This window comes from Phasianus colchicus, chromosome 2 (assembly GCF_987193195.1).
Source record: "Phasianus colchicus chromosome 2, bPhaCol1.hap1.1, whole genome shotgun sequence".
Classification (NCBI taxonomy): domain Eukaryota; kingdom Metazoa; phylum Chordata; class Aves; order Galliformes; family Phasianidae; genus Phasianus; species Phasianus colchicus.
The window spans coordinates 70,322,043-70,347,948 of NC_143437.1; the positions used below are offsets into that span (position 1 = coordinate 70,322,043).

The window sequence follows — 25,906 nt, forward strand, 5'->3', positions numbered from 1 at the left end:
TAAGAATTGGAACCCTTTGGTAATCAAGATATATTTACAAGAGATTCACCATAATGCTTAGTCTTTGTTAGTCCTGCAGAACCTCACTGTTTTCTAACATGGCAACTGAACAGAACTGGTAAAAGTTGGATTTATCCAGTGTTTACAGTTGTGAAAGACTAAAAGTGATCTAGAAACACTTCAGCCAGTTCCACATGGCTACGTACTGAAACCAAGATATTTGATTCCATTGAACTTTGTACGTTTCCTTTTGAGCACAGGATAGAGTACACTACCATCTTTTGGGTAGTGTACTTTTGGACACCTTCAGTTGTACAAATAAACACGCAGGCAGGCAGAGAGAGGAGCGCTTTAAAAAAAGAAAAAAGAAAAGAAAAAAGAAAAAAAGCTGCTTCCTAGAGCTGTATAGGTGAAAGCAACTCAGTGATCTTAGATGAGAGTACCTTGATACTTGCAAATAGACACACAAACACTTTATGTTAAGAATTTTTTTCCTTCAGTCTGGTTTTGGCCTAAAGCTATCTCACACTCCTCCTTGTCTCTTCCCCCCTCTGTCCACTCTCTAGCTTCACTGTGGTGCCGCTGGCCCCTTCCACCACAAGGACACAGCAGAGCGGATAAGGCGGGAGGCGGCCTGAGCTTAACGCACACACCGCTCTGAAACGGGGCTGGGGAGCAGGAAGCGCGGAGTGACGGCACTCAGCGAGCACACAGGAAAAGAGCCATAGAAACACTCATCGGGTTGAGCAACGACGTACTGAATAAGCTGTGCTGGGAGCGTGGCCACAAAAACAGCCGGAGAGCTGCCGGCACGGGAGGAAGGATCAGCAGGAAACCGCCCAAAAAACCGACCCGGCCGGGCTACAACATGACCGCGCAGTACACGCACTCTTCTCGCCCCGCCTGCTCGCTTTACGGCAGTGTCGCGCCTCGTCGGCTCTTTGCGGCAGCGGAACCGGCAAGCCGGAAGGCAGGTGCGCGGCCGGGCGCGGGCGGGGGTCGGGCGGATGAGTGGGGAGGGCGGCAACGGCGGCGTGGTCCCTCGGTCCTGGCCTCGGCCGGAGCTGGTCTCGCCACGGCGGCCGAAGTTTACTCTCCTTCCGCGATGTTAACAGCAGAGCCAGCTCCGGGGCAGCGAGGCCGGTGCCAGCCCTTGTCTTTCCCCTTGGCCCTTCCGGCCGAGCGCCGTGCAGTGGGGCTCTCCACGAGGGGTGGGCGTGGGGCTCCAGGCCTGGTGTCGCCGGGCTGCTGGCCCTGCCTGCTCTCGGCAAGCGGGTGTTGGGGGTGTGAGCTGCCCTGCTGTGTGCAGAGGATAAACGCTGACACCTTCCCTTCCCTGTTCTGGTTTGCTTAGTGAAGCAGGAGTAAGAGGCTTGCTGCCAAGGGGAAACGGCATTGGTGTTGGACGGATTGGGATACTTTCAGTACTTGTTATTGGTATCAATAAACTCAGCAGCAGAAACGAATTAAAACAACAACAACAAAAAACAAACAAAGCAACTGTGATCTTGGGGAGTGTTTTCAGGTAGTTTGATTCATTGTGTCTCTAGTGCTGTGCAGGTTACCACTCAGATGCTTCAGGAGAGTGCATTGTGTTGGCATTCAAAGAATATTTAGAGCTTTTATAAGTCCTGAATCTTTAATTTAGTTGTTTTTAATTGACATTTGTAGTGGCCCCTTTCAATCTTCAGGCCTTTTAAAGAACTAACTGTGAAGTAGAACTATTGAAATAGAACTAACAGTCTTCTGCAGAGTTCTGAACATTCCCATCGCACTCTGTTTTACTTTTTCATTACCTTTTCTTTTGGAGTCAGAGCTGAGTCAGCCATAGTCTGGAGTTCTTGGTGCAGCTGAAAAACTGTTAGAAGTTCCAGAAAAGAGGTCAGAATGCTTACCAACATGGTAGGTTGCAGTTATATATTTTTAGGGAAAAAAAATGATCAAGCTAACTAGCCATTAGTTTAGATGCGAACTGGCTTTGATCAGAAGACCACACTATATCAGTGTGCTTCTGCTTTTTGGCAGGCTCTGTATAATTTCCTTTGCATTGGAGTTGTTTCTGGCCATGGCAGAATTTACACCATCCAAGATCTAAGTGTTTAGGTATATGGAGGAACTCTTTCCCATTCGTATAGTAATACTGACAGAATCCCATCTAGTTCATCAATGCTTTGTCATTGTTTAAATTAGTTTACTTATTAGACCTCTTTTTTTTTTTTTCTGGAAGCTAGCTTAGCTTTTGGAGGAGATCAGGTCACTTTGATATGCTTTTCCACTGATTCAGAAAGAAAATAATTTATGTGTCAAATGACAGTTCAAGCAGCTGTGAATTTATGGAGGCTTTTTTTCCTTTTTTTTTTTTTTTTTTTTTTTTTTGGAGCTAAACACAAAGTGTTACTTATATAACTTACCTGTTTTTAAAGTAAAAAAAAAAAAAAAAAAAGGTCTGCACACTGCTCATTTTCACTATTTTATTTTCTTCTTCCTTCCTTTTTGTAGCTGCTCCTCCTGGTAACTTAAACAATGTACTTGTGCTGAATTTTTCCTGTGAGGTTATGTCTTCTAGGTGGGTGGGTTTTTGTTATCCTCCACTGCACCTTTGTATGCTGATACGTCTTTCTAAAACTGGATGCATAATAAAGACAATAGTAGAGTTGCTTGATATTGACCAGTGGAAAGAATTTTCTTCCAGTTGACATTTTTTAGTAACAATTAATGAAGTTGATATTGGACACTTTCTAGCCTACATGAATTTTATGAAGTTATGCTTTGATGCTTAAAGAAAAGAAAAAACAAACCCTGCTTTGTAATTTGGACATACCTAATTAACAAATGATTTCTGATGTGTTGCTAGAAGTTTGTTAGAAAAGTGATTGATGGAATTTGAGCTAAGAGAAGGAAATAATGACTGGGCAATTAATTTTAGAGATGTGAGGCACCTTAATCCCAAATTGTAATCTTTAGAATCTCTGTTACCATCTGATTCCAAAGCTCTGTTTTTACACAAAATATTTGTCTTGCCTGGAGTTGTCTCTTGTAGTGTTAAATAGCAGGTGTTTGTGATATGTTCTGAAATTAGACCAACCAACTAAAAAAACCCAACCAACAACAAACAAGCATACAGTGATGCTTTTGCTTTCCTACTGTCTTTCAGCACTCACTGATTTAAATAAGTGATGTGCTACCTTTAAGCTGTTGTGTTCAATAGCTACCAAGTTAGCTGACTTCTTCATCTAATCCATCTAATCCTTTCTTGAGCATGCTTGAACTTTTAGTCTTTTTGGCATCTTGTGACATTGAATTCCTAGATTTAATTATGTTCTGCATAAGAAAGGCATTCCATCTGATACCATTTTCAGTGTAACATTCAATTTTATAATGTATCTCCTAACTGTAAAATTTATATAAAAGTATATATATATTCTTACAATAGCCAGTCATTCTGTATTTACTCATTCTCTCTTTTTGAATGCCTTATCACCCCACAGAAATTAACAATTTCACGTTTTTTGAAGTACAAGTGCTTACAGGGATCTATCATTGGAGCATTCTTTATGCTCATCTGTCCTTGACAAGTTGGATCTCCTTTGTTTGCAGAAAGCACTGCTAATGGATACTTTTACTGGCTCTGACTGGACAAAGGTTAACTTCTATCATAGCCATATCAGTTTGTGGCTAAAACAGTGTCAGTAGTGCACGAGTGTTTTGGCTATTGCTCAGCAGTGCATCAAGGCTTTCTTTTTCCCCACTCTGCCTGCCTAGTGGCTGGGAGAAGGCAGGAGGTCAGGTGCTGTGTAGTGTCATGTTCAGTGTAAAAACTGAGGTTAAGGGGTTGGTTTCTAAGGTGTCCCAGTTTGGAAGCTGGAAAGGAAATAGTCTGCCTATGGGATGTGATGAGAGATTTCCTTTTTTGTTGTTGTTGTGTGTGCCCTTCAACTGTTAAAATGTCTATGTCTCTTCTTTTTTCATGACTTTTCTATTTCTGGTTCTTTTCCCGTCATCCTACTGGGGTGAGGACTGAGTGAGTGGCTGTGTGGTGTGAGTGCTTGGGAACCTTGGCAAACTGGCAACCCAGCACAACATTTAGTTCAGATGCTTAAAAATGTGACTCAGGGAAGAAGTGGCTTTATCTCGTTCTGTGGTAACAGTGCTTACTGTGATGGGAAAGATTTCTGTGCTCTCAATTCCTTCTAACTGCATGACATAGACTGTTCCCCCTGAAATTCTGTATAACAACTGTAGGACGGGGAAAAAATAGAGGAAAGATAAGAAGACTGGTGGATTGGGATAAGGGCAGTTTAATAGGGAAAGCAAAAGCTGCATGTTTAAACAAAGGAAAAAGAAAATAATTCACTGCTTCCTATTATCAGGCAACTGTCTGACACCTTAGGGAAAGCAGGGTCTTCATATGAGATAAAGAGGTGATTTGAGACAGCCAGCGTGGCTTCACCAAAGGCAGATCGTGCCTGACCAATCTGGTGGCCTTTGATGATAGAGTGATGGCTTCAGTGAATGGGGAAGGGGGTAGGTGTCATCTACCTGGACTGCTGCAAGGCCTTTGATGTGGTCCCTCACCACATTCTTCTCTCTAAATTGGAGAGGTGTGGATTTGATGGATGGACTGTTCATTGGATTAGGAATTGGCTGGCTGGTTGCAGCCAAACAGTTGTGATTAGTGGTTCTGTATCGGGGTGCAGGCCGGTCACAAGCGGTGTCCCTCAGGGGTCAGTGTTGGGACTGGTGCTCTTCAACATCTTCATCAATGACAGAGACAGTGGCATCGAGTGCACCCTCAGCAAGTTTGCAGGTGACACCAAGCTGAGTGGTGCAGTCGATACAGTGGAAGGAAGGGAAGCCATCCAGAGGGATCTGGATGGAGAGGTTGGGCCATGAAAATCTAATGAGGTTCAATAAGGCCAAGTGCAGGGTGCTGCACGTGAGTTGGGGTAATCCTGGGGAAGATCTCTGCAGGGCTGCTCTGAAGGAGAAGGACTTGGGGATCCTGGTGGATGAGAAGCTGGACATGAGCCAGGAGTGTGCGTTTGCAGCTCAGAAGGCCAACTCTGTTCTGGGTTGCATTAAAAAAGGGGTGGCCAGCAGGGAGAGAGAGATGATTGTCCCCCTCTACTCGGCTCTAGGTTGAGACCCATCTGGAGTACTGTGTCCAGGCCTGGGGTCCCAGCACAGGAAGGATGTGGAGCTCTCGGAGCGGATCCAGAGGAGGGCCACTAAGATGATCAGAGGGCTGGAGCACCTCTCCTATGAGGAAAGGTTGAGGATTCTGAGCTTGTTTAGTTTAGAAGAGAGAAGGCTCCAGGGGGACCTCATTGTTGCCTTCCAGTACTTGAAGGGAGCATGTAAACAGGAGGAATGGCTGTTTACGAGGCTGGACAGCGACTTGACAAGGGGGAATGGTTTTAAACTAAGACAGGGGAGGTTTAGGTTAGATGTTAGGAGGAAGTTCTTCACACAGAGGGTGGTCACACATTGGAATGGGTTGCCCAAGGAGGTTGTGGATGCCCCATCTTTGGAGGCATTCAAGGCCAGGCTGGATGTGGCTCTGGGCAGCCTGGTCTAGTGGCTGGTAACCACTAGTGGGGGGGGGGGGGTTGAAACCAGATGATCATTGTGGTCCTTTTCAACCCAGCCCATTCTGTGAGACAAATGCTTTAACCATGAATGGCCCTTCCCTCTTCCCTGGGTTTTTATTGGTGGACATGACATCACATGATGTGGGATGTTCCTCTGGTCAGTTTGGGTCAGCTGTCCTGGCTGTGTCCCCTCCTAAACTTGCTGGAAAGATGAGGCTTAGTGTTGTGCAAATGCTGTGCCACAGTACCAAAGTACTGGTGTGTTGCCATCGCTTTTTTAGCCATGAATGCAAAGCACAGCACCACATGCCACGTAGTCTGCAGTGAACACTTATCTCCATTCCAGCCAGATCACGGACTTTATTGTGAAGCTTTAATGGAGGACTGTATAAGAAAGGGGAAAGAACTGCATGGGAGGGATGTAAAATATTGCTGGTAACTTAGGAAAAGATAAAACACAGTGAGGATAATACCTGACAGCGAGTTGAGTGCGTTAAAAGGAGCATGGCCAGCAGGATTCTCCCCCTCTATTCTGTCCTGGTCAGGCCTTACCTGGAGTACTGTATCCCATTCTGGGCTCTCTGGTACAAAAAAGACAGGGATCTCCAGAAGAGAGTCCAGCAGAGGGTCACAAAGATGATAAAGACCCTGGAACATCTCCCCTGTGAGGAACGGCTGTGCAACCTGGATCTGTTCAGCCTTGAGAAAAGAAGACTCAGAGGGGATCTGAACAATGTTTAAGTATCTTAAGTGTGGGAGACAAAAGTAAATGGCCAACTTCTTTTCAGCAGTCTATGGGGACCAGGGAAAATGGCCATAAACTGGAGCATAGGAAGTTCCGCACAAATTTGCGAAGAATCTTCTTCACAGTAAGGGTGACAGAGCACTGGAACAGACTGCCCAGGGAGGTTGTGGATTCACCTTCTCAGGAGATATCTAAGACCTGCCTGGACGCCTACCTGTGCAGTCTGCTATAGGGGGGCTGCTTTGCAGGGGGCTGGACTTGGTGATCTCTGGAAGTCCCTTTTAGCCCCTGCAATTCTGTGTTTCTGTGCATACAAACTTAGTGATGTCTGGTCCTAATCTTTTGAATGTACATGGCTTTGAAATGATGAACTTCCTCTTCCCTACATATTATCACCTTTGCTAAATATTGCATGCAAAAAACTACTCAACCCACTGACAGGCATCTGCCAGTGCCCAAGTGAAAACTCCTTGCTTCTCTGTGCTGCCTCTGAAGTACGAATTATGTCATTTACTTCTTAATATGGCATTTTTGGTTTGTAAGGAGTCTTCAAAAGTCAATTCCTTAAATCTGATCATGGTTTGTATATCTGGTATGCTAAATATTAATGAAACTTCTAATTATGAAAAAGGAGAATCTTGACTAATGTGGTTATTTCTTAGCTTAAGCTACAATTCGTCTAAAACATGGAGAAATTTTATGTTCATTCTAACAGAACCTGGCTACATGTGAGCCTTTCAGAAATGTTACAGTTGGAAACAGATCTGCTCTAGCCTTATCATGTTTCTGAAGACATAATGGAGGTATTTTCCTCTCACTGAAAAGGTATTTTCCTCTCACTGAAATGACAGAAATAATAATGCTATGCTTTTTGTCCCTCTCTTCTCTATTTTCTCATGAAAGAAGCATTTCTGATGTTTGTAAGGATTGTGAAAAAATAATAGTTTGGTCTTGCCACTGTAGGAAACTATACAGGTGTCTTTCTCAAAGTATCTTGCCACATGTATTGCCAACTCTCCACAGGCAGTCAGCCCAGAAAGCTGTCAGCAACTTTAGATTTGATCTTACATGATTGTAGTATCTCTTTTTTTTTTTTCCTTTAAGTTCTTATTTTTAATTGTAATAATAAAAAATTTTCAAATAGAAAGCTATCATTTGCTGATCGTTAAGTACCTGAAGTGCTGCTTAAAGTCCCCCCTCAGGATGTGAGCTCTTGGAGAAGACGATGGACTCTGTTTCAATTAGAAGTTGCTGGGAATTGAGTCTGGTACCTGGATACATTGATTAAATAAATAAATAAAAGTAGACTTTAGGAGGAATATTGAAAGGTTGAGGGGTACCATACCACTTAAATCTACTCACCCTTGGAAAAAAATTACATAATGATGTACTGATGTAGGATTTAAACACAGCAACTTAGTGAGTAACATTCAGGGGACGTTTATCCGGTCTGTGACATTAAGGTAGGGTATTCTGAACACATTCAGAGTTGGAACAGTTGCAGTGGTGAACTGGATAGAATCCACAGTTTTTGGCTCACGATTGCTGTGTAACTGAAGATATTTACTGTATCTTTGCAGTGAAGTGTGCGTGTGTCTCAGAGACAGTTTTGATGGTGAGAAGCTTGCCCTTTGCAAATAATCAGTCTTAAGGGTGTGGTTACTGAAGTTAATATCTAAGAGAGTTTTCCTGAAACTCGGCCATAACTTTCTGCCTTCTCTTCTACTCAAAAACTGAGACAAGTAGAAAAAGAATGATTTAAACATTATTAAACATAGCAAACAAATTACACAGTATTACTTTATATCTTTAATATTTTATATTACCATTTTATTGAAATTGGTGCTTTTTCATGGACAATTGGTTATCATTATTTACATGTAATGGCTCACTTTTTTCATATTTCTGTATTCTCAATTACAACTATCGATAAAAATCATGATTATCACAAAATATGCTGGAAGTAGAATGAACGTATTTCTGGTTTATAGTTCTGGGAAGTTTTTATTTAGTGATAGCTGAAGTTGATCTACTACATGACAATTTTTTTTTGTTTGTTTGAACTAAGAAATACTGTAGAATGTGCCACTTTTTGGAAGTGTTCTAAAAATCTGCATATTTCACTTTTGAAAAACAATTGTGTAGTTTACTTTAAAGTACTTGAGGATTTTCTTTTATTTCAGATTGCCAGCATTACCCATATTACTACCAATTTTATTGATGAAATTGCTGAACACGAAAAAAGATTTAATATTCAGTGTAAATGAGAAGCTTTGCTTCAGTGCTTTCATAGAAGAATTGTTCTTAAAGATTAAATGTGCATCTTGGTCTTGGCTGTACTGTGCTTTTACAACTGCTGTGAGTTGTCTGCTAGGTGCAGTGATTTTATTAACCATAACTAATTACTGCAGAAGTGCTTGACAAGGACTCATGATATATGCTAAGACAGTTAATTCAAAATTGACATTCTGTCTTTCCAAGTGATGTGAATTCTTCCAATGGCTTTTCTATGAAAAGTTCATTTTACACCATTCTGAATATAGCATGAATTTTGTGATCCATTTCTGTTGAAGCTAATGATATGAGCCACTTACAAGTCATTGCAGTTATTAGACTTCTTTTTTGATGACAAATTCAACAATGTGTTAAATAGAAGTGCCATAAAGACCAGAAACAGAATTGTTTAACCAAATCATTCAAAATGACTTTGGTGGTTCCAAGGCTGCTCTGAAAGTTATGCCTCCTAGTTTCTTATGTTGGCTCACAATGTCAGAGGCAGATAGTGGTGTGACAGTAGAGGTTGAATTTTCCCACCTATGTTCCATTACCTTTTGTTGCCATGTGACACATGGTTGTAGAGGGGCAGTCTGACAAAATGGTTTCTGATGTGGAAGTGTGTGTTAAGATGTATCATTGAATTCCTCCACAAAAAAAAAAAAAGACCTGCATCCACTGACATTCATCAATTCTTACTGGATGTTTTTGGAGATCAAACAGTGGGTGTGAGCACAGTGAGGCAATGGGTGATGTGGTTCAGCAGTGGTGACAGCAACAGTGGGTCTCCTCCCTGGTGCAGATTTTGACAAGTGCAGCATGTAGACTCATGTTCATTGCTGACAAAAATGCATAGCTAATGGGGGTGACTGTTGAAAAATAGTGTTTTGTAGTTGAGAATTTGCTCCATTGGGTAATTTTGTTGTCCTCTTTGTATCTGTTGTAGTTTCTTTGGAAATAAGTGGGAAGCATTACTTTTGGAGCAACTCTTTCAGTGGGTTTCAGCTTCAGAAGACACTCCTCCATGGTTAATTTGATTTTTTCATTCATTGTCTTGTCAAATGAATCTCAAAACTGTATTTTTCATGTCTGTAAGAGTTTCAACACTGATATAGATGGACTTGCCTACATAGGCAGAACAATTCCAATTCATTTTTTTGTCTGTCTGGTCAGTTTATAAAAATTACAAATGATACTGTACATACATATGCAACAACATGAGTTCTCTTATGCTTGCGCAGGGATTAGCTGTGTGGCCTCTTGGTTCTTATGTCTGAGAAAAAGATCAGTGCATCACGGACACCTACATTAGATGTCTTATATTTCATCTCCTAGGAACATAGCTTTCTTAAAAGTTAAGGCAGCTAGTGGGTGGTTATATAGCTCTTTAAAACTATTATCCATGTTTTTCCATAATGCTTTCCCATAATGCTTTGATTTTAGCTCTAACCTGTTTCAGAAACTTTCTCCAAGCTTATTTGGAATCTTAAAGGTTGAGTAAATGTGCAGTAAGGGAGCAATCGGACTCATACCATCTCTGTGCATTGTAAGTTGAATAATAGCGTACAGGCACTCTTGGGCATTGCTGTCTTTGTCTTTTATTTTACTGAAATTCTTTTTAAATGCTGAAAAATATGTATATATATACTTTTCTCAGAGGGAAAGCTTTGTACTTCCTTCAAAAATATTTGGAGAAGATGCTCTCACTTTAAAATCATTCAGTTCCAACCTTGAGGCCTATTGAAAATGTGCTTTGAAGCAGATCAGAGTTATGAGGGATAATAATGGCACTGAGTGAATAATAAACTGCCGGTTACTTTGAACTAGACTGTAATGTAGTATTTAGGGCATTTGTTTAATTGTCGATAAATTTGGTAAGTGATTCAGGTGCTTAAACACACAGCTGTTGTCAATTTAAGAACCTTGTGTAACCTTGTCCAGCTGCTCTTTCTGAGTGTGTGGAGGTTTCATGAGTCATGCTGACTCGGGGAAAATACCATTGATATGGAAAAGGGTCTCAAATGCCAGTTGGCACTATGCTTAGAGACTGCATTCCATCCAGATGCCTGTCATAAGCAAACCTTGAATCTTCAGCATGGTTCAGGCACAGATCTTCAAAAATGATTTCACTCCACCTGGAAGAATGTTGTGGATGTGTCTGTAAGTGCCCTAAAAGAAGCGGGAGTTAGGCTTTGCGTCGTTCTTCTCTGTAAATACTTGTAGTGTCTGCTTATATGTGCATTGTAAACAGAAATGCAGTAGGCATGTGAGGTACTGTAAGAAGAACTTATGCAGTACTTCCAGTTGTGTTTTACGGGCCAGTATTAGAAAACGGTGGTTTCTAGTAGTTGTGTATGTCTAGGCACAGTTGCCTGTTATCCTTGAAAGACGCAGGTGACTGCACAGCAAAGTTTATTCTGGATAATCTGTGGGTTAATCTGCCTTGTTTGCATAAAGGTATTCACTCATGTTTATATAGATAGTATTTAACAAATCTTCAAGGAGGGATGGATTGTGATAACTTTTACCTCTTTCATAATTTTGTTCTACATAGATCTTCTTGTGCAGTGCCACTAGCTATATCTTAATAAGAACATTTTCTGATACAATTACTTTTGTGTTTCTTATTTTTCTTTTTGGGGAAATTAGAGAATTTTGTGATATTTGGGTGCATCCATTCCCTCCCTTTATGTAATGTTAGGCCACTTCATCCTCCCAGATCTATTTCAGCAATGTTTTGAAGTGAGATATTAGGAGAGAACACTTTGATATTTTGGAAGTGCTAATGTGTGTACCTATAAGCCCTTCTGATGGGAGAAAGGGATGGGTGGATGGCACAACAGAGTCACTGTTTACTTCTTCGTTGTGCTGAAGCATTTATTCCAGTTCTGATATTGACTAAGATCAATGCCATGTACCAAGCAGCCTCTGAGCCTGCCTGGACATGCATATCTTTATCTTGATGTCTCCCCTTCAAAAATGGAACAAGTTTTTGGTCCATCTTTGTGTGGAGTGGAGATCAACAACGTACAGTCCAGACATCTCAGAAGAATTCCAATGTGGTGTCTGAGCCTGATGCAGAAAATGAATCTCTGAAAGTAAACAGAGAATACAATTATTAGCATACCTTATGTAGGTACAAAATACAAATGGTGAGAGTGAAATGCTGTTTTATCCATGTACTGTTTGGTCCATAACAAAATTCTATTAATTACTGATATCTTATATCTGGATATCTGATTTTTTTTATTACTTTAGTAACCCGTAGTAATTTTTTCTAGTTTTCTAAATGAAAAATTTACAAAGACAGCAAGTAATTTGCTCATAATTTAAATTTATAGGCAGCCAAAATCTGGTAAAAAAAAAAAAATCTTAACATTCCTTAAATAGTTTAAACATGGTATCTGCTGTAAGATTTTTAGGGATGTACCAAGCCCAATACTGATTGCTACAGAAGCTGGTTCTTCAACATAGCCTATGTTAATGCTGTGTTATTCTATTGTTTGTAAGCAAGGAAAAATTTATGTACAACTTGAAAATAAAGGTGCATTGTTTGAGCAGTCCCCTTCTTAGTCCTACATGGCAGCTGGCTAGTTCTGTTAAATAGGCTAGAAATATTAAATTAAATGTTATTTTTGTTTGTTTTTGAGTACGTTGGACTCTGATGTTTGTAACACAGTGGAGAAAAGAAAGAGATGGTTTTGTAATTTGCTTACAGAAAAAGAAAAGAAAGGCCAGAAGTGGGAGAAAAACTTAATGTGAAAATACAAAGTGGAAAACTTCTACAATAATGTTGGTTACCTTTTGTAATAGCAGTAACAATGTTTTTAGGTTTAATGAAGGAAAAACCTGCTGAGATCCATGCTGACTGTTAGGTTTCTCTTCAAACAATAAAATGTGAATGGTATTGTACTTGAATTCTCTTTTAGTTGAATATAATCTGCTTTTATATTTTCCTTTTCCACATAAAAAGTTTCTATGTTTAACTCACATTTCTTTTAAAAAGAGAAGTAAAATAAGCTTTAAAAGATATTGCTTCTCCACAACAGTTTACAAAGGTAAATATTGCTTTTCTTGCTTTACAAACAGAAATTTAGTGGAATGATGAGTTTGTTTTAAAAGGAAGTGGAAATTTGCGATAGTGCTAGGTATTTGTAAACTCCTGTTCCTTTTTTTTTTTAAAAAAAAAAAAAAAAAGTTGGCAGGATGTGTCAGGTTTTGCTACCAAATAAAAACTATTCAGACATGTTTTACCATGTAGTTACACTCGTTTTAGAGCTAAATTTCCCTTGGTTTGCTCAGCCCAGAGCAGAGGAGCTGAGGGGAGGCCTGATGGTGGCTGCAGCTCGTCACAGGGAGCAGAGGGACAGCCACAGGGCCCGAGGGAACGGTATGGAGCTGTGTCAGAAGAGAGTGGGGGAGAGGGAAAGATTCTTCACCACAGGTCAGTGAGCATGGAACAGGCTGCCCAGAACAGGAGGCAAAGCACAGAACTGCTTTGATTACAGAAGTACTGATTGGGGCAACACTCTTAGCTGCAGGGTCTGAATTTTGTCTGGTGCAGAGGGGAGCCAGGAGTTGGATTTGACAATCCTTATTCACAGACCAGCAGGATCATTTGATACAGATGTTTGCCCATACAGCTTCATCTTAAACAGGTTTACTTCTTCCGAATCAGAAGGAATTTGTTAGCCTTATGGTGGCTGCAAGAAGACAAGCAGTAGCTGATAAAATCTGAAAGCAGTTACCTCTATCAGTATGCTCTGTGTAAAAATAAATAAATAAATAAATTAACCTACGCTTTATTTTTCTGTGTTAATTTATATTTTATGTCAGATGTACACTGTGTTTTTGACCTAGCATTTACAGCTGGCTCTCATATGTTATGGAATGATATTTTAAGTTCATATACCTGTTTTTGCATCTATCCTATTTTCACATTATGGGTTTTGTTCCTTTACAAGGCTGATTCCTGTGCCCTTGTGAAGATGTGCATTGCATGCAAGCACTGGAGTTAGCCTTTGGATAAGGTTCAGAAACCCTGGGTATCTGTACTGTTGAGCCAGCCAGCTCAGACCACAGGACCATATGATGAATGAGGTTGGAGGGTACTTCTGGAGGTCATTTTTCACAACCCCTGCTCAGGCAGGACCTTGTACCTCAGGTTGCCCAGGACCATTTCCAGGCTGCTTTTGAGCCTCTCCAAGGAGAGGGAGGCTCCATAGAGCAAGTTTTGAAAGCGCTTGTATGTGTAGGGCAGAATTTATTAATACAAGCTCAACTGTAGGGCTTCTGGGCTGGATTTGACTGTTTGGCCAAGTCTGTGCTCAGGGAGACAAGCCCTTATTTGTCCTCTAGGATTCCAGGTGTTTTATTTAAGAAAGTATTAAGAACTCAATTAGTAAAGGAGGAAGAAGCACTCCTTTAAAGCCACCCTTTAACCAAATAAACCTGATGGAGAAGCTTTAAATCTCCTAAATGTGTGTATGAAATGCGGACTTTTTAAAAATTGGATTCAGACTTCCTTAAATTACTGTACACACTATTTCAGAAAGGATAATTCAATTAATAAGCAATAATAATATAATTCTAATATTTTTATTGTAAAGGACCATAATTCTACAGAAAAAGTTTAAGTAGAAAATACATAGCCAAAATATTATTTTCAATAACTAATGGCAATGCTGTTGCTGGAACAGTATCAGTGATTTCTCTTTTTTTGTTGGGTAAGGATATATTCCTTCAAATTTTGAACGCTAGTTCTCTGCTTTGATTTTGCTTATGGTGATGACAGTGTGTTTTCACTAGGAACTATGCTATTATGATGTGACATGTCATATATTCACTGAATATCTCAAAAGTCAGAGTTGTTTTTATGTCTGCTTCTATGCTTGAATTTGAACATGTCCTCTCTATCCGCTTCAAAGACTTGTTTGTTTTCTTTGTTGTGGTGTTTTTTTTAAATGTTATATTCTCACATTTTGTAGCTTTGTTATTATAGCATTTCTCTCAAGTATATCAGCTGTTGTGATAGCTTTTTCCAAAAAGCAGCTTCATGTTAGATTGAGAAGCAAAGATGTATGACAAGGCGGTGACATTTCTCTCTGTGATTGGAACTGAGCTGATTTGCTTTTGTGCTATATTGCAGTGTTGATAGCTAAAATACAAATGAGGTCATTGGATTAAAAAAAACTAACGGTAATTGGATTAAAGCAGGGAGTTCTGTGCAATGTGTGAATGTTCAAAAATTGTTTTAGTAACTTTTTTTCAAGTTATTAGATTTCTGGATGGCTCATGGTCTTCAGGCATGGTAAGAATGATGCAGGCCATTACATTTGTAATGGTATCATTAATTGTTTCAAGAATAATCTAATCTATCTATTTGCTACCATTAGAAATTGTAGCTGTGCATTAGAATTCATTGAACAATTTAACTGTGGGCGCCTTTCAAAATGAAGCAACTTTGAGAATAGTTTCTGTAAAAGCCTTGGCATGAGTACAAGTTCAGTTGGAAAACAGATGTGTTTTGCTGTATAGATATGAGCCTGTTTTGCATGGGAAATAAGAATGTGCAGAAGTAGGCTGCAGTCCTGGAGAGTGTGGTGCTGTGTCTGTGTGTGCAGCTGTGTGATGAAAACATCCTAAGGCATTCTCTTTTTTGGTTTTCTGGTAGCATTTTTTTTTCCCCCGTTCTCTTTTATAGTAGTTCAGTGATACACATGGTCCTTTTTTTCCCGTCTTAATTTTCTTTGCTTACTTTGCTGTTTAGAAACTGTTAAGCAGTTGCCAAAACGGATGGATGTCCCTGTACCAGTGCTAGAGGCTGTTAATGACCCAAAACCCATCAGTGCACACTGGTTCAGGGGAGACCTTCAAGCAGGTGGTAATTGCTTACTGCTGTTTGCAGCCAAGTTCAGTTGCCTAGATTTCAGTAATAATCCTCTTGTGTTAGCAGTGTTAAAGGAGTAACTGCTGCTGCACTAATAACTTTAGGGAATAGAGAGAACATGCTGAGTAACCGCCTTGTGTTTTGACTGCTGTCTGTGACTGCCACCTCCCTGTCTTGAGTCTTGCTTAAAAATGTTTTTGAGTGAGATTTTTAATTTCTTTAGTCACAGTGCCTTCCAAGTTCTGTTTGCTCAAAAGTCTTCCAAGTTTCTGATATGAACTCATGTTTGTAGCATTAACAAAACCATGCTATTTCTTTCCTTCTCATCTAGATGCTTGAACTGGGATTTAATTTTTTATCCTATGGATCACTGAATGAGTAACAGATGGCCTTGCCACGTCTTACAGGCGCTCTACGCTCCTTTTCAAATGTCACTAGACATGATGATTATAGTGAAGAATTAGCTGACTTAACGGTGAGTATCTTTTTTTAAAAAATTATAATTATAAACTATTAGTGTATATAGTAAGAATTTTGTGGTATTTAGAATAAAGCTATGGTGAATTCAGGTACTTTTTTTTTTTTTTTTTTCCAAGACATGCATTAAAATAACAGATGCATTGTGGAAACCTGTAATATGAAATGAAGCTTGAATACAGAGAGTTGTAAATAGAGTTTTTCTGAAGGAAAACAAACATCACTTCTGTATTCAAGAAGGAACCAGAGAACTACAGGCTGGTCAGCATCACCTTGATTTCTGTGAAGGGGATGCAATAGCTTATCCTGGAAACTGTCTTTTGGCACATGAAGGAGAAGAAAATAATCAGTAGTCAGCATGAATTCACCTAGTGGAAATCATTCATAACCAATTTGATAAGCTTCTTTAATGAAATCACTAGATGAGTGGGGAGCAGTGAATACTGTCTTCCTGAACTTCAGTAAGGCCTTTGATACTGTTTCCTGTAAGATCCTTATAAAGAAACTACTGAGGAATGGGCTGTGTGAGCAGAGAGGAATGCAAACTGGCTGAATGCCCAGGCCTAGAGGGCAGTGGTCAGTGGTACGTAGTATAATTGAAAGCCAGTAATGAATGGAGTACCCCAGGTGTCAGTGCTGGATCCAGTCCTTAACATTTTCATGAATGATTTGGATGATAGGATATATGGCACTCTCCGTAAATCTGCAGATGACATGAAACTGGGAGGTTGAGAACATGCTGGGGACCACCGTATTGGAAAGCAGCTCTGCTGAAAAGGATCTGCAGACTAAAGTGAACCTGAGTCAGCTGTCTGTCCTTGCTACTAAGAACACTAGCAGTATTCTTGACTGCATTAGGCAAAGTCACTACCAGGTCAAGGGAGGTGATGCTTCCTTTCTACTCAGCAGTGGTGAAGCCCCATCTGGAGTTCTGTGTCCTGTTCTGGCCCCCTCAGTACAAGAGAGGCCTGTACGTGCTGGCAAGTGCAGCTTACAGCCTACAAGAATGTCAAGGGACTGGAGCATCAGGGGAGGCTGAGAGAGCTGGGACTGTTCAGCCTGAAGTCTCAGGGTAACTCATCGATGTCTATAAATGGCTGAAGGGAGGATGCAAAGAGGACGTAGCCAAGCTTTGTTCAGTGGTGCACGGTCCCCAAACAAGAGGCAGTGGGCACATACTGGAGCACAGGAAATTCCCTCTAAACTCCAGGAAGTACTTCTGTGCTGTGATGGAGCAGTGGCACGGATTGTCCAGAGAGGCTGGGAAGTCTCCTTGGATGGCTTCAGAAGCTGCCTGGACATGGGCACAGGCACTTTGCTCTGGGCATCCCTGCTCAAGCAGATGTTGAGCAATATGGACCCACAGCTCCCTTCCAACCTTAACTGTTCCCTGAGATCTCTTTAGAAGTTGTAAAAGTTTAGCTTTCTAAGGAGTTTTCCCTTGGATTGGGTAAAGCAGCCTGTAAGTATTTTTCTCCTTCCTGCCACTCAAGTATGTAAAGAATAATAGGGAAATGTATTGCTGTTGGTACAACATACTGATTGAGTGCAATTGGAAGGAGTTTCTTTCAGTCAAGTTGTTTTTGTCATTGTTTGTTACTGTTTGTTTTAAAGTAACAACTGTATATAAATTTGAAATAAAAGTATTAAAATATGTTGCATTTTCAGAAAAAAAGAACAAAACAACAAGAACAGTTACTGAAGTCTGATCTTACTTGGAAGAAGATAATAAAGTTTGTTGATGACAATTTAGACAAAAAAGAATACCAAACTGTAAATGGCGATTTGAAAACTATATTACAAGCAGCAAAACAAATAGGTAGGCTTTAATTCTCAAATGGTCCTTCAACTAATTTCTTTGCTTTTTGTTTTAAGCTGATGTCTGCCTGCATACTTTCATACTGTTACAATTTCAGTTCTATTTTAACTCCAGTCTTGCTCTGAAGTATCTTTGATGTTCCGTTTAATCTGGCAACTATGTGCACAACTACATCTTCTGTTTTATTTTAAAATGTGATTCTGTTTTTATGCCCTTTCTTGTTTTTTGATAGCATTGTTGTGTGATGTTATAGCTTGTAATCCACCATAAGTAAGCAAAAGCAACAGCTTCTTTTGTCATGGCAGTATAGAAAGAAGAGTCTTGGTGTTAGCTGCTTTAATTCCACAGAGTTGGTATCTTGAAAATTGGTTGCAGTGAGTGAATTTTTTGCTTTAGTGAATTATCAGAAGAATAATTTCAAATGTATCTCAAATCACTGACAAGCATTTTAAATTCATCTGAAGATGCATGTATTCTAAACTTTCTGCTCTGTGGTTCTTTCCTTCCATATCATAAACATGGCGATCTGTTATTTTTACAGACTTGTTTTTAATTTGACTCTTTTTCTAACACAACAGTAGAGCTTGTGCTGGTAGGAGAATTTAACCTCTTCATGCCAAAAGATAAGCGTACGGCTACCTGTCTTCCTGAGACAGAGATACTTGTAGGAAGGGCCACCTCTTTCTCAGTACAGATATCTATTGTTTGGTGTATGTCTTTGAGCTGGCATTGGTGATACATGAGGTTTGGAGGAAGGTAATGCAAGATGTGGTGTGAGCCATCTTAGGGTGTAGGAAAAAATCTGATGTGTGTTACTAATTAGGCTTGTAGATAAGAATTGACTTACTGACAAATGTCCAACTGAAGTATAACCCAAGGCTACCTCCCAGTTCAGTCCCGTTTTCTGCTGTGCAGAATGCTTGTGCTTTGCAATGCCTTGACTTCTCAGTGCCCGTGTTGTGGCTATCATGATGATGCTTTCATGGAATGAAACTTGTTTGGAGAAGTAGCTACGTTTATTCAAAAAAAAAAAAAAAATTAAAAAATTTTAAAAAATCACTGAATCTGACACGAGATCAAATTGGTTCATGGGACACTTCAGTGTGCATTTGTTCCATACTCTAAATGATGTTCTTTCTTGCTTTTTTATCAGCTGTTTATTCCAACAAATACAGAAAAGGGGCAGCTGTATTGGTAATTGATCAAGGAAATGTTATCTTTTTGACTTCTTTGGAGATTGTTGACACAATTCATGTTCTTTTACTAGTTTTTAAGAGATGTTTATTGCTGTGCTGTAACAGAAAATACAAGTTTCAGACATAGGTGTGATGGTTAAGGAGAATCCTGCGATTATAGCATTAATATAGCTATTGATTTAGTTGTTTTGCTTTTTTTTAAAAATCCTGTTTTTCACGCATGGATTTGAAATGTATTTAGCAACACATTCAAGAATTTAGAGATGCTAATGAGATTTCTCTCAGCACTTCATTTTAATAACATACTACCGATGTCGTTTTATAAAACAGTACTCTTTCTATCTTCTCTATCAGGATTAGGATATTAGGAAGATGTCAGCATCATCCAACTGGGAACAGGCACTGAGGTGGTGCTATGGGGGATACTTGACCCATCTGTCCCACGTGTCCCCTCATGAGCAAATATAGTCAGCCATGCTACCAGGTTTGAAACACATGCTATGGTCAGAAAAATAGGTTTGGCTCATTGTTGCACTCTGTCTTGCGGTCATCAGTTGTAAAGTTGTCTGACAATTACCCCTGCGGTGTCCAAACTGCATTTCTCTTCACATGCTTTTTACTGCCATTCGGCCTTTCAAATAAACAATCCTTCTGTAATTTTTCCCAGTTGGATCCCAGTTTTCCTGGAATCACAGAATGGCTTGGGTTGGAAGTGGCCTTATAGATCATTTAGTTTCACCCTCCTGCTGCAGTTAGGGTTGCTAACCAGTAGATCAGGCACTAGATCAGGTTGCCCAGGGCTCCATCTAGTCTGACCTTGAACACCTCCAGGGATAGGATATCCAGTTTCTCTGAGCAACCTGTTTTAGTGCCTCATCACCCTCTGAGCAAAGAATTTCCTCTTTACCTACGCTCTATTAATTTAAAGAAATTACCTCTTTTCCTATTGTTTTGCTACATATCACCTGTCTTAACACCATCCTTACAGATTGAGATTTAAGAATAGGACATTTTCCAACAGGAATATAATTTTATTATAAGTTATCACAAAAATGAATAAAAGACTTGAAGTCTATTGTAGAATTATAATTCATTGCTATAGGTAAAATATTTTATTTTGGCGAACCTTTAATTCATTTTCTTTTATGTGATTCAAACAGCTGTCCTGCAGTGGCTTTTATTTCTTAGCCAGTGAAATATATAGATTCCATATTTGTCCTCATTTTAGATGCTATGGTATTTTTTGTAAGTAATGTAACCTAAAATTCAGTATGCATTTTTGAGGAGATACACATTCTACTTAAACATGAGGATCATCTGGGAGAGGAAAACTAAGGTTTAAATAAGGACCACTCTGGCCCAGCAAACTGTGAATTAGAGCTGGAGAGAGATTTGTCAGTGTCATTTTCTTTTATTCTGAATGTTTATATCCATAATAAGCAACCTGGGACAAATGGAAGAGAAGATCTGCATGGTTGTTTTAAATATCCACTGGTTACAATTTAACTGTAAGAGATGGTACAGTAAAATGTAGTTAGGGTTGGCACATATGACTTTCATATTTGTAATAGAAAACAAAAAACCGTATGAGGTATAGCAGGTAGGGAAAAATATGGTGGATGGTGGAAAAGAATAAGTTGGTAAGTAAAATCAGTATCTGATATTCTTAGCTGACAATGCTATCTATGAAAATAATATGTATTTGCTGTCTTAATGACAGAAACGTGTACTAGCTGTGTGATTTTTATTTTTTTAATTTTCATTTTGCTGGAACAAAATTATTTTGTGAGAATGTTATTTTTCTCCAAACTTTAATGGTGGGTTGAGTGTAATAGAGCATATTGAAAGATGTAGTAGTAAATTTTTTTTTTTGTGATGGAAGGAAAGGAAAAACAAATAAATGTATGATTATTTAGTTAAAATGAGTTAGGACAAAATCATCAGCTTTGATGCTTCTGAACAATGTAATATGACCAGAAGAAAAAATATAGAGGCTGAGGCACAAAATGAATGGACAGTAATATTCCAACCATCATCATTGGAGATGTACAGTCAGAAGAGTGAATTGACTGCATGCTATTTTTGTTTAATTTGAAGGAAATGAACTCTCATCCTAGGCAATGGATACTGAAATATTAATTTACTTGATAGGGAAAATATTAGTAACCAAAATGATGTGAATGGCTTAAAAGAGAAAACAGAAAAGAATAGTGTCACTTGCCATGTTTGCTGGCTTATTTATCTATGTATATTTAGAGGAATGAGGAATTATTTTCTCAGGAGATGTTTCCACAAAACAGAAGCAACTGATAGGAGAGCTAGCACTAAATAAACCAAAGCAGTGTTTCTAGAATTTTTCAGTACTAGTGTTCTTTTTGTTCAATATGGTATACTTCTGCTTCAGTACTGGAAACTTGTAAAATAATGGGGGTACATATTTGTACATTAGGAATATGAGTGCAGTTTGTGCAGCCCAGTTTTAGGTGCAAGTTTTCAAGCTTTAAAAAAAAATCAAAAACTAATTCCTTTATGGTTAAGGATAAACAAGGAGAGTAAACCACCTCATTTCACTGAGAAGTATTGAAACACATCTTCAATGTGTATGTATTTACTTTTATATAGTTAATCTAGATATCTAATTATTATGTAAATACAACCCAAAGCATCTTCATGAGCTTCTCAGCTTTTCACAGTTCACTTTAGTGAAATTCAAGAGAAGTAGTGAAGTTGTATGTTAGGTTTCTAGTTACTTGAATACATGGGATCATAAAATAGCAGTTTGTAAACCTTGACATTAAGTTTTTTTAAGATGCTTTAAAAAATTATGAAATCTTGTAAGAAATGCTACTTTTCTGAAAATGGTGGAGCAGCCTGCCTGGCTTCTTAAAACACTTTTTTAAAATATAGGAGAAACTTACGCATATTGTTCTTATATTCAAGGGGAGAGAGAAGAAAAAAATAGAAAAGGAGGATTTAAAAAAAAAAAGAAAAGCATACTGCCTGTCTGTTTATTTTACCCATTGTCTTTTTTCATTCTAAGTGACACTTAGGTTAATAATATTGTGTTTGCTAATATTTTCCTTGAGTGCTTCTGAGAATATTGATGTAAGAGGTAAATTAATTCTTTTCTCTAATTATATTATTTTAGAGTTGCACAGTATGACTTTTTGTAGGTAAACCAGTACGTATAAATTCACACATTTATTTGCTTTAACTTCTTTGGATAATTTTTGTAATATGCATGCATTTTGTAGTAACAGCAGCAAGAATATAGTAATTTCCAGCTGAGTTCTGTATGTTTGGTCTGGTTTGAATATTCAGATTAGGCAGTGAATAAACATTGTTTCAACATAGAATTCTGTTGCTGTTAAAAAGCTAGTAAATACACTACTGTGAATATAAGACCCCGGCATGCTTTTTCTCTTGGAAAAATAAGAAAGCAATGGTAATTCCTAATATGACTTTCTAATAAGTAGAAGGGGTAATGAAGACAAATGCTTTACTATTTCATGCATTTTATAATTCAATAGCTTGTAACAATTGCTACTTTGTGTTATGGTCGTCATTTCACATCTTTGTTGATGAGACTTGCGAGAAATTGAGTACAGTTATGTTATAAGCAATGAATGAGAATTAGTTTGAAGTGTATAAAATTACATTTGTTTTTGTTAACAGTTGGAGCTGAAAATGGACAAGAAGCAATTGAAAGCGGAGCTGTTTTTCTCTTTAAGACATTTCACAGGAAAGAATGCGTTGGTCATGATGAGACAAAGGCCATCAAGCAGATGTTTGGGCCATTTCCATCATCATCTGCTACTGCAGCTTGCAATGCCACATGTCGGATTGCTTCTCACTTCACTGAAGAACAGCTTACAGCCCTCATACAGATGGCTGAGGAGCAAAATGGTGATAACAGAGTGTTCTTTGGTAAAAATATAGTGTTTTCATTTGACATGCATGATTTGGATCACTCTGAGGAGCTGCCTGTAAATGGTGAGGCTGATGGTCAAAGAATTATAAGCTTAGATTATAAGAAATTTCTGAGTAATCAGCTGGATCATTTAAAGAACTGCTGTGATGAGAAGTCTGATCTCAAGTCTTTGGAAAAAGTAGATGATTCTTTTTTATGGTCTGAAGTTGGAAAATATCTGAATGAATCTCAGGGTGGTACCCCTGGAGGACCAACAACAGAAGATCTCTGCTATACTTTGTATGAGATGCTTGCTTCTCCGAAGAGCGGTGATGAACTTCAAAATGAGGTACAGTAGAGTATTAGCTATACTGTATCTATTTGAATGTTGCAAGAATTCCAGATTATTTCGTGTTAAATTATGCCAATGAGAACATTACTGAAGTGTTATCTATGCTTGCTTTGTCTCTAGAAAAAATTCATGGCAGCAATCTTAATCCACCAGACAGATGGTGAAAACAGCATGTGTTTTTTGTGAATAGTCACACTTTTTCCTTATAAGATACAGGCTATTATTTTTTTTGCTGACCTTTCCTGTACTTTCTTTCTAAGCAATTGCTCTTTTAAACTCCCATATAAAAGTATGAGAACTTGCAAATCTGCATCAAAGAAAACTTTCTCGGGAAGTTTTCAGAGCCTTCCTGTTGCTAGAAGTGAAAGGAAGTAGATGATGTGCTGGTGGATTGCACAGGTGGTGCTAATATATTTTTTGATAAGGAAGTAGGGAGGATTTATCAGAAGAAGAGCAGGGAGAACTTGACGGACAGAACACAATTTCTGGGAGGCTGCAGCTAAAATATAAGCATAATGGTAGAAAGGGAAGGATGTTTTAAAGACTAGCAAACAGGCTTTGAAGATGTGTACAGGAAAGATGAATGTATGGAAGAACACTATTTTTGAATAGGATTGGGAAAGAATTCCTGCTATCTTCCAACCGCTTCTGACAAATTTTCTAGCTTAGTGATGTTGCAGGAATTATGATTTAATAATAAAAAAAAAAGTGCTCTTTGTTATTGTACATATAGCTTTTTGAAGCTTATTTAGCAGGGCTGCACTTCTTTTCTTTGCCTTTCTAGAAAGGAAAAAATAGTCTCACTTGATTGTCTGAAATCTGTAGCTTGTGTTGGATTTTTAAGAATATTTAGTAATAAAGATATATATCTTCTCCCCATTCTGCTTAATTCTGCTCTCCCCCCTAACCTGTACCTTTCTGAAACCTTAAGTTTTTCCTTGTTGTGAGTATAAACATGGTTAACATGCTGCCTTGCCTTGTAGCACCTCATTAATTCATTGTTCACTGCATGGTTTGGGGATGGTACATGTGAAGAGATATCAGACTGATTCAAAACTGATCACTTTTTTAAAGTGAAGTTGTAATTTCTATTGTGCTGTCTGTAAAAGCAGTCTTAAATTTTGCTAAGCAAACTTAAAGCATAACTTTCTTACGGACTTCGGATTTTGCCTTCACTTGGGAATTTATTTTATTATAGCAGTGTTGCTGGTGGAAGCATTATGAGCAGATGGTGCTCTTAAACCTGAAGATAATCCATTTCTAGAGCTAGGTCAAAGATCCATCATATGAGATGGTACATTTGATCATGCATACTGAAAATCTTTTATTAATCAAGGTGTTAAATACATTCTCAAGTCTCTGGGCTCTACAAAGTATGTTTTTACTTATAAACCAAGAAGAAAGAACTATTCATATGAAAGGACAATTAATTTTAAATACAAATTCAGATTGGTCACATACAGTTGCATATTTTAAAACGGGTTCCTTGTCTGTTTTTCTGTTTAGAAAGGTTACATATAGCCTGTTTGTTGCTAATGAGGAACGTACTGGTGGTGAGGATATTGGGGAATTGAATCTTTAGGACAATTTTATTTGATCTTTAAGAATTAAGAAGCTGAGCGTTTTTAGTTTTTTTTCAATGAGTTTTTGTAGTGTATGGACAGATACACCTGTATTTGTTTTATCTACTTAATGAACTCTACAAGGAATTGAAGTCAGCTTCTGTCTCCAGCACTGCACAGGTTTCAGTTCTAGTGATTAGGGAGGTACAAGTAATACCTTGTTCTTTGTACTCCCTATTAAAGAAGACTCCATGCTTCCTTTGGAGCAGTTTGTTTATTTGGCATCACTGGTAACTGTTAGAGAAAGATTGATTATTGTACTTGAAATGACTTTTGCTTTTCACTGGGGACACACTCTTGTGAAACTAAATGACAGATACTGGAGTTTGCTATTCTCTTTGTGTGTCAGATCCTGTTGATGAGTATGAAATGGTAATGATGTGATAACAAGAACATTATTTAAAAATAGGAAGAGCTCACAAGTAGCTATAGAGTTTAGCCCAATAACTATCAATGATTTTATTTAGATAGTTATTATTCAAAGAAAGTATGCAGGGCATTTCTCAATTCTCATACTCTGTTTCTACTTTTGGGAATGAAAGCTTAAGGCATCTGAGAGCATTTCAGTAACATGTCCCTAACTCCTCCAGAATAACTGGAAAGAAGTCTGAGTTGTTCAGTACCACTTTGGTTATGCTCTCATATTCTCAAAGGCTACATCCCTTTTTCCTGTGAATTCTTGTCATAATTTATCTACAAAGTATTTCTGAATGGAGTCTGGAGATGTCTGTCTCTATTTTTACAGTAACTCACAGATATATTATCCGTTTATAATAACAAAACAGAGAGAAATATCCTATAGAGATGAAATTATTAGAGAAAAACCCCTCAGTGGAGTCCAAGTCGTGTTAAGATCTAGTTTATATTGCAAAAATATAAAAACCTGTCCAATTTATTTATCTCAAGGTAAGGAAAAAATTCACAAATAAGAAACATTAATGTCACTGATTGTATTAAATCAGACATTATTTTCCAGACAAAATTTTAAAAGCTCTATAAATGACTGGATCAACACAGGGCTATGATGTGAA

At 38.5% G+C, this 25,906-nt stretch overlaps 1 protein-coding gene across 3 annotated transcripts in view; it reads left to right on the forward strand.

Moving 5' to 3' along the window:
• Positions 1 to 670: 670 nt before the first annotated feature.
• The window catches only part of ASCC3 (activating signal cointegrator 1 complex subunit 3), a 252,676-nt gene continuing 227,440 nt past the window's right edge, over positions 671 to 25,906 (forward strand). Inside the window, exons 1-4 of one of the 3 annotated variants that reach the window (XM_090135956.1) lie at positions 671 to 970; positions 15,831 to 15,974; positions 17,645 to 17,795; positions 22,667 to 23,250. In XM_090135956.1, coding sequence (XP_089992082.1) covers positions 15,885 to 15,974; positions 17,645 to 17,795; positions 22,667 to 23,250 — 825 coding nt within the window. In that variant the 5' untranslated portion in view covers positions 671 to 970; positions 15,831 to 15,884. Of the gene's footprint in view, positions 975 to 15,150; positions 15,280 to 15,830; positions 15,975 to 17,644; positions 17,796 to 22,666; positions 23,251 to 25,906 lie in introns of those variants that run through there. The other 2 variants (XM_031611074.2, XM_090135957.1) reach the window with 2 other exon arrangements.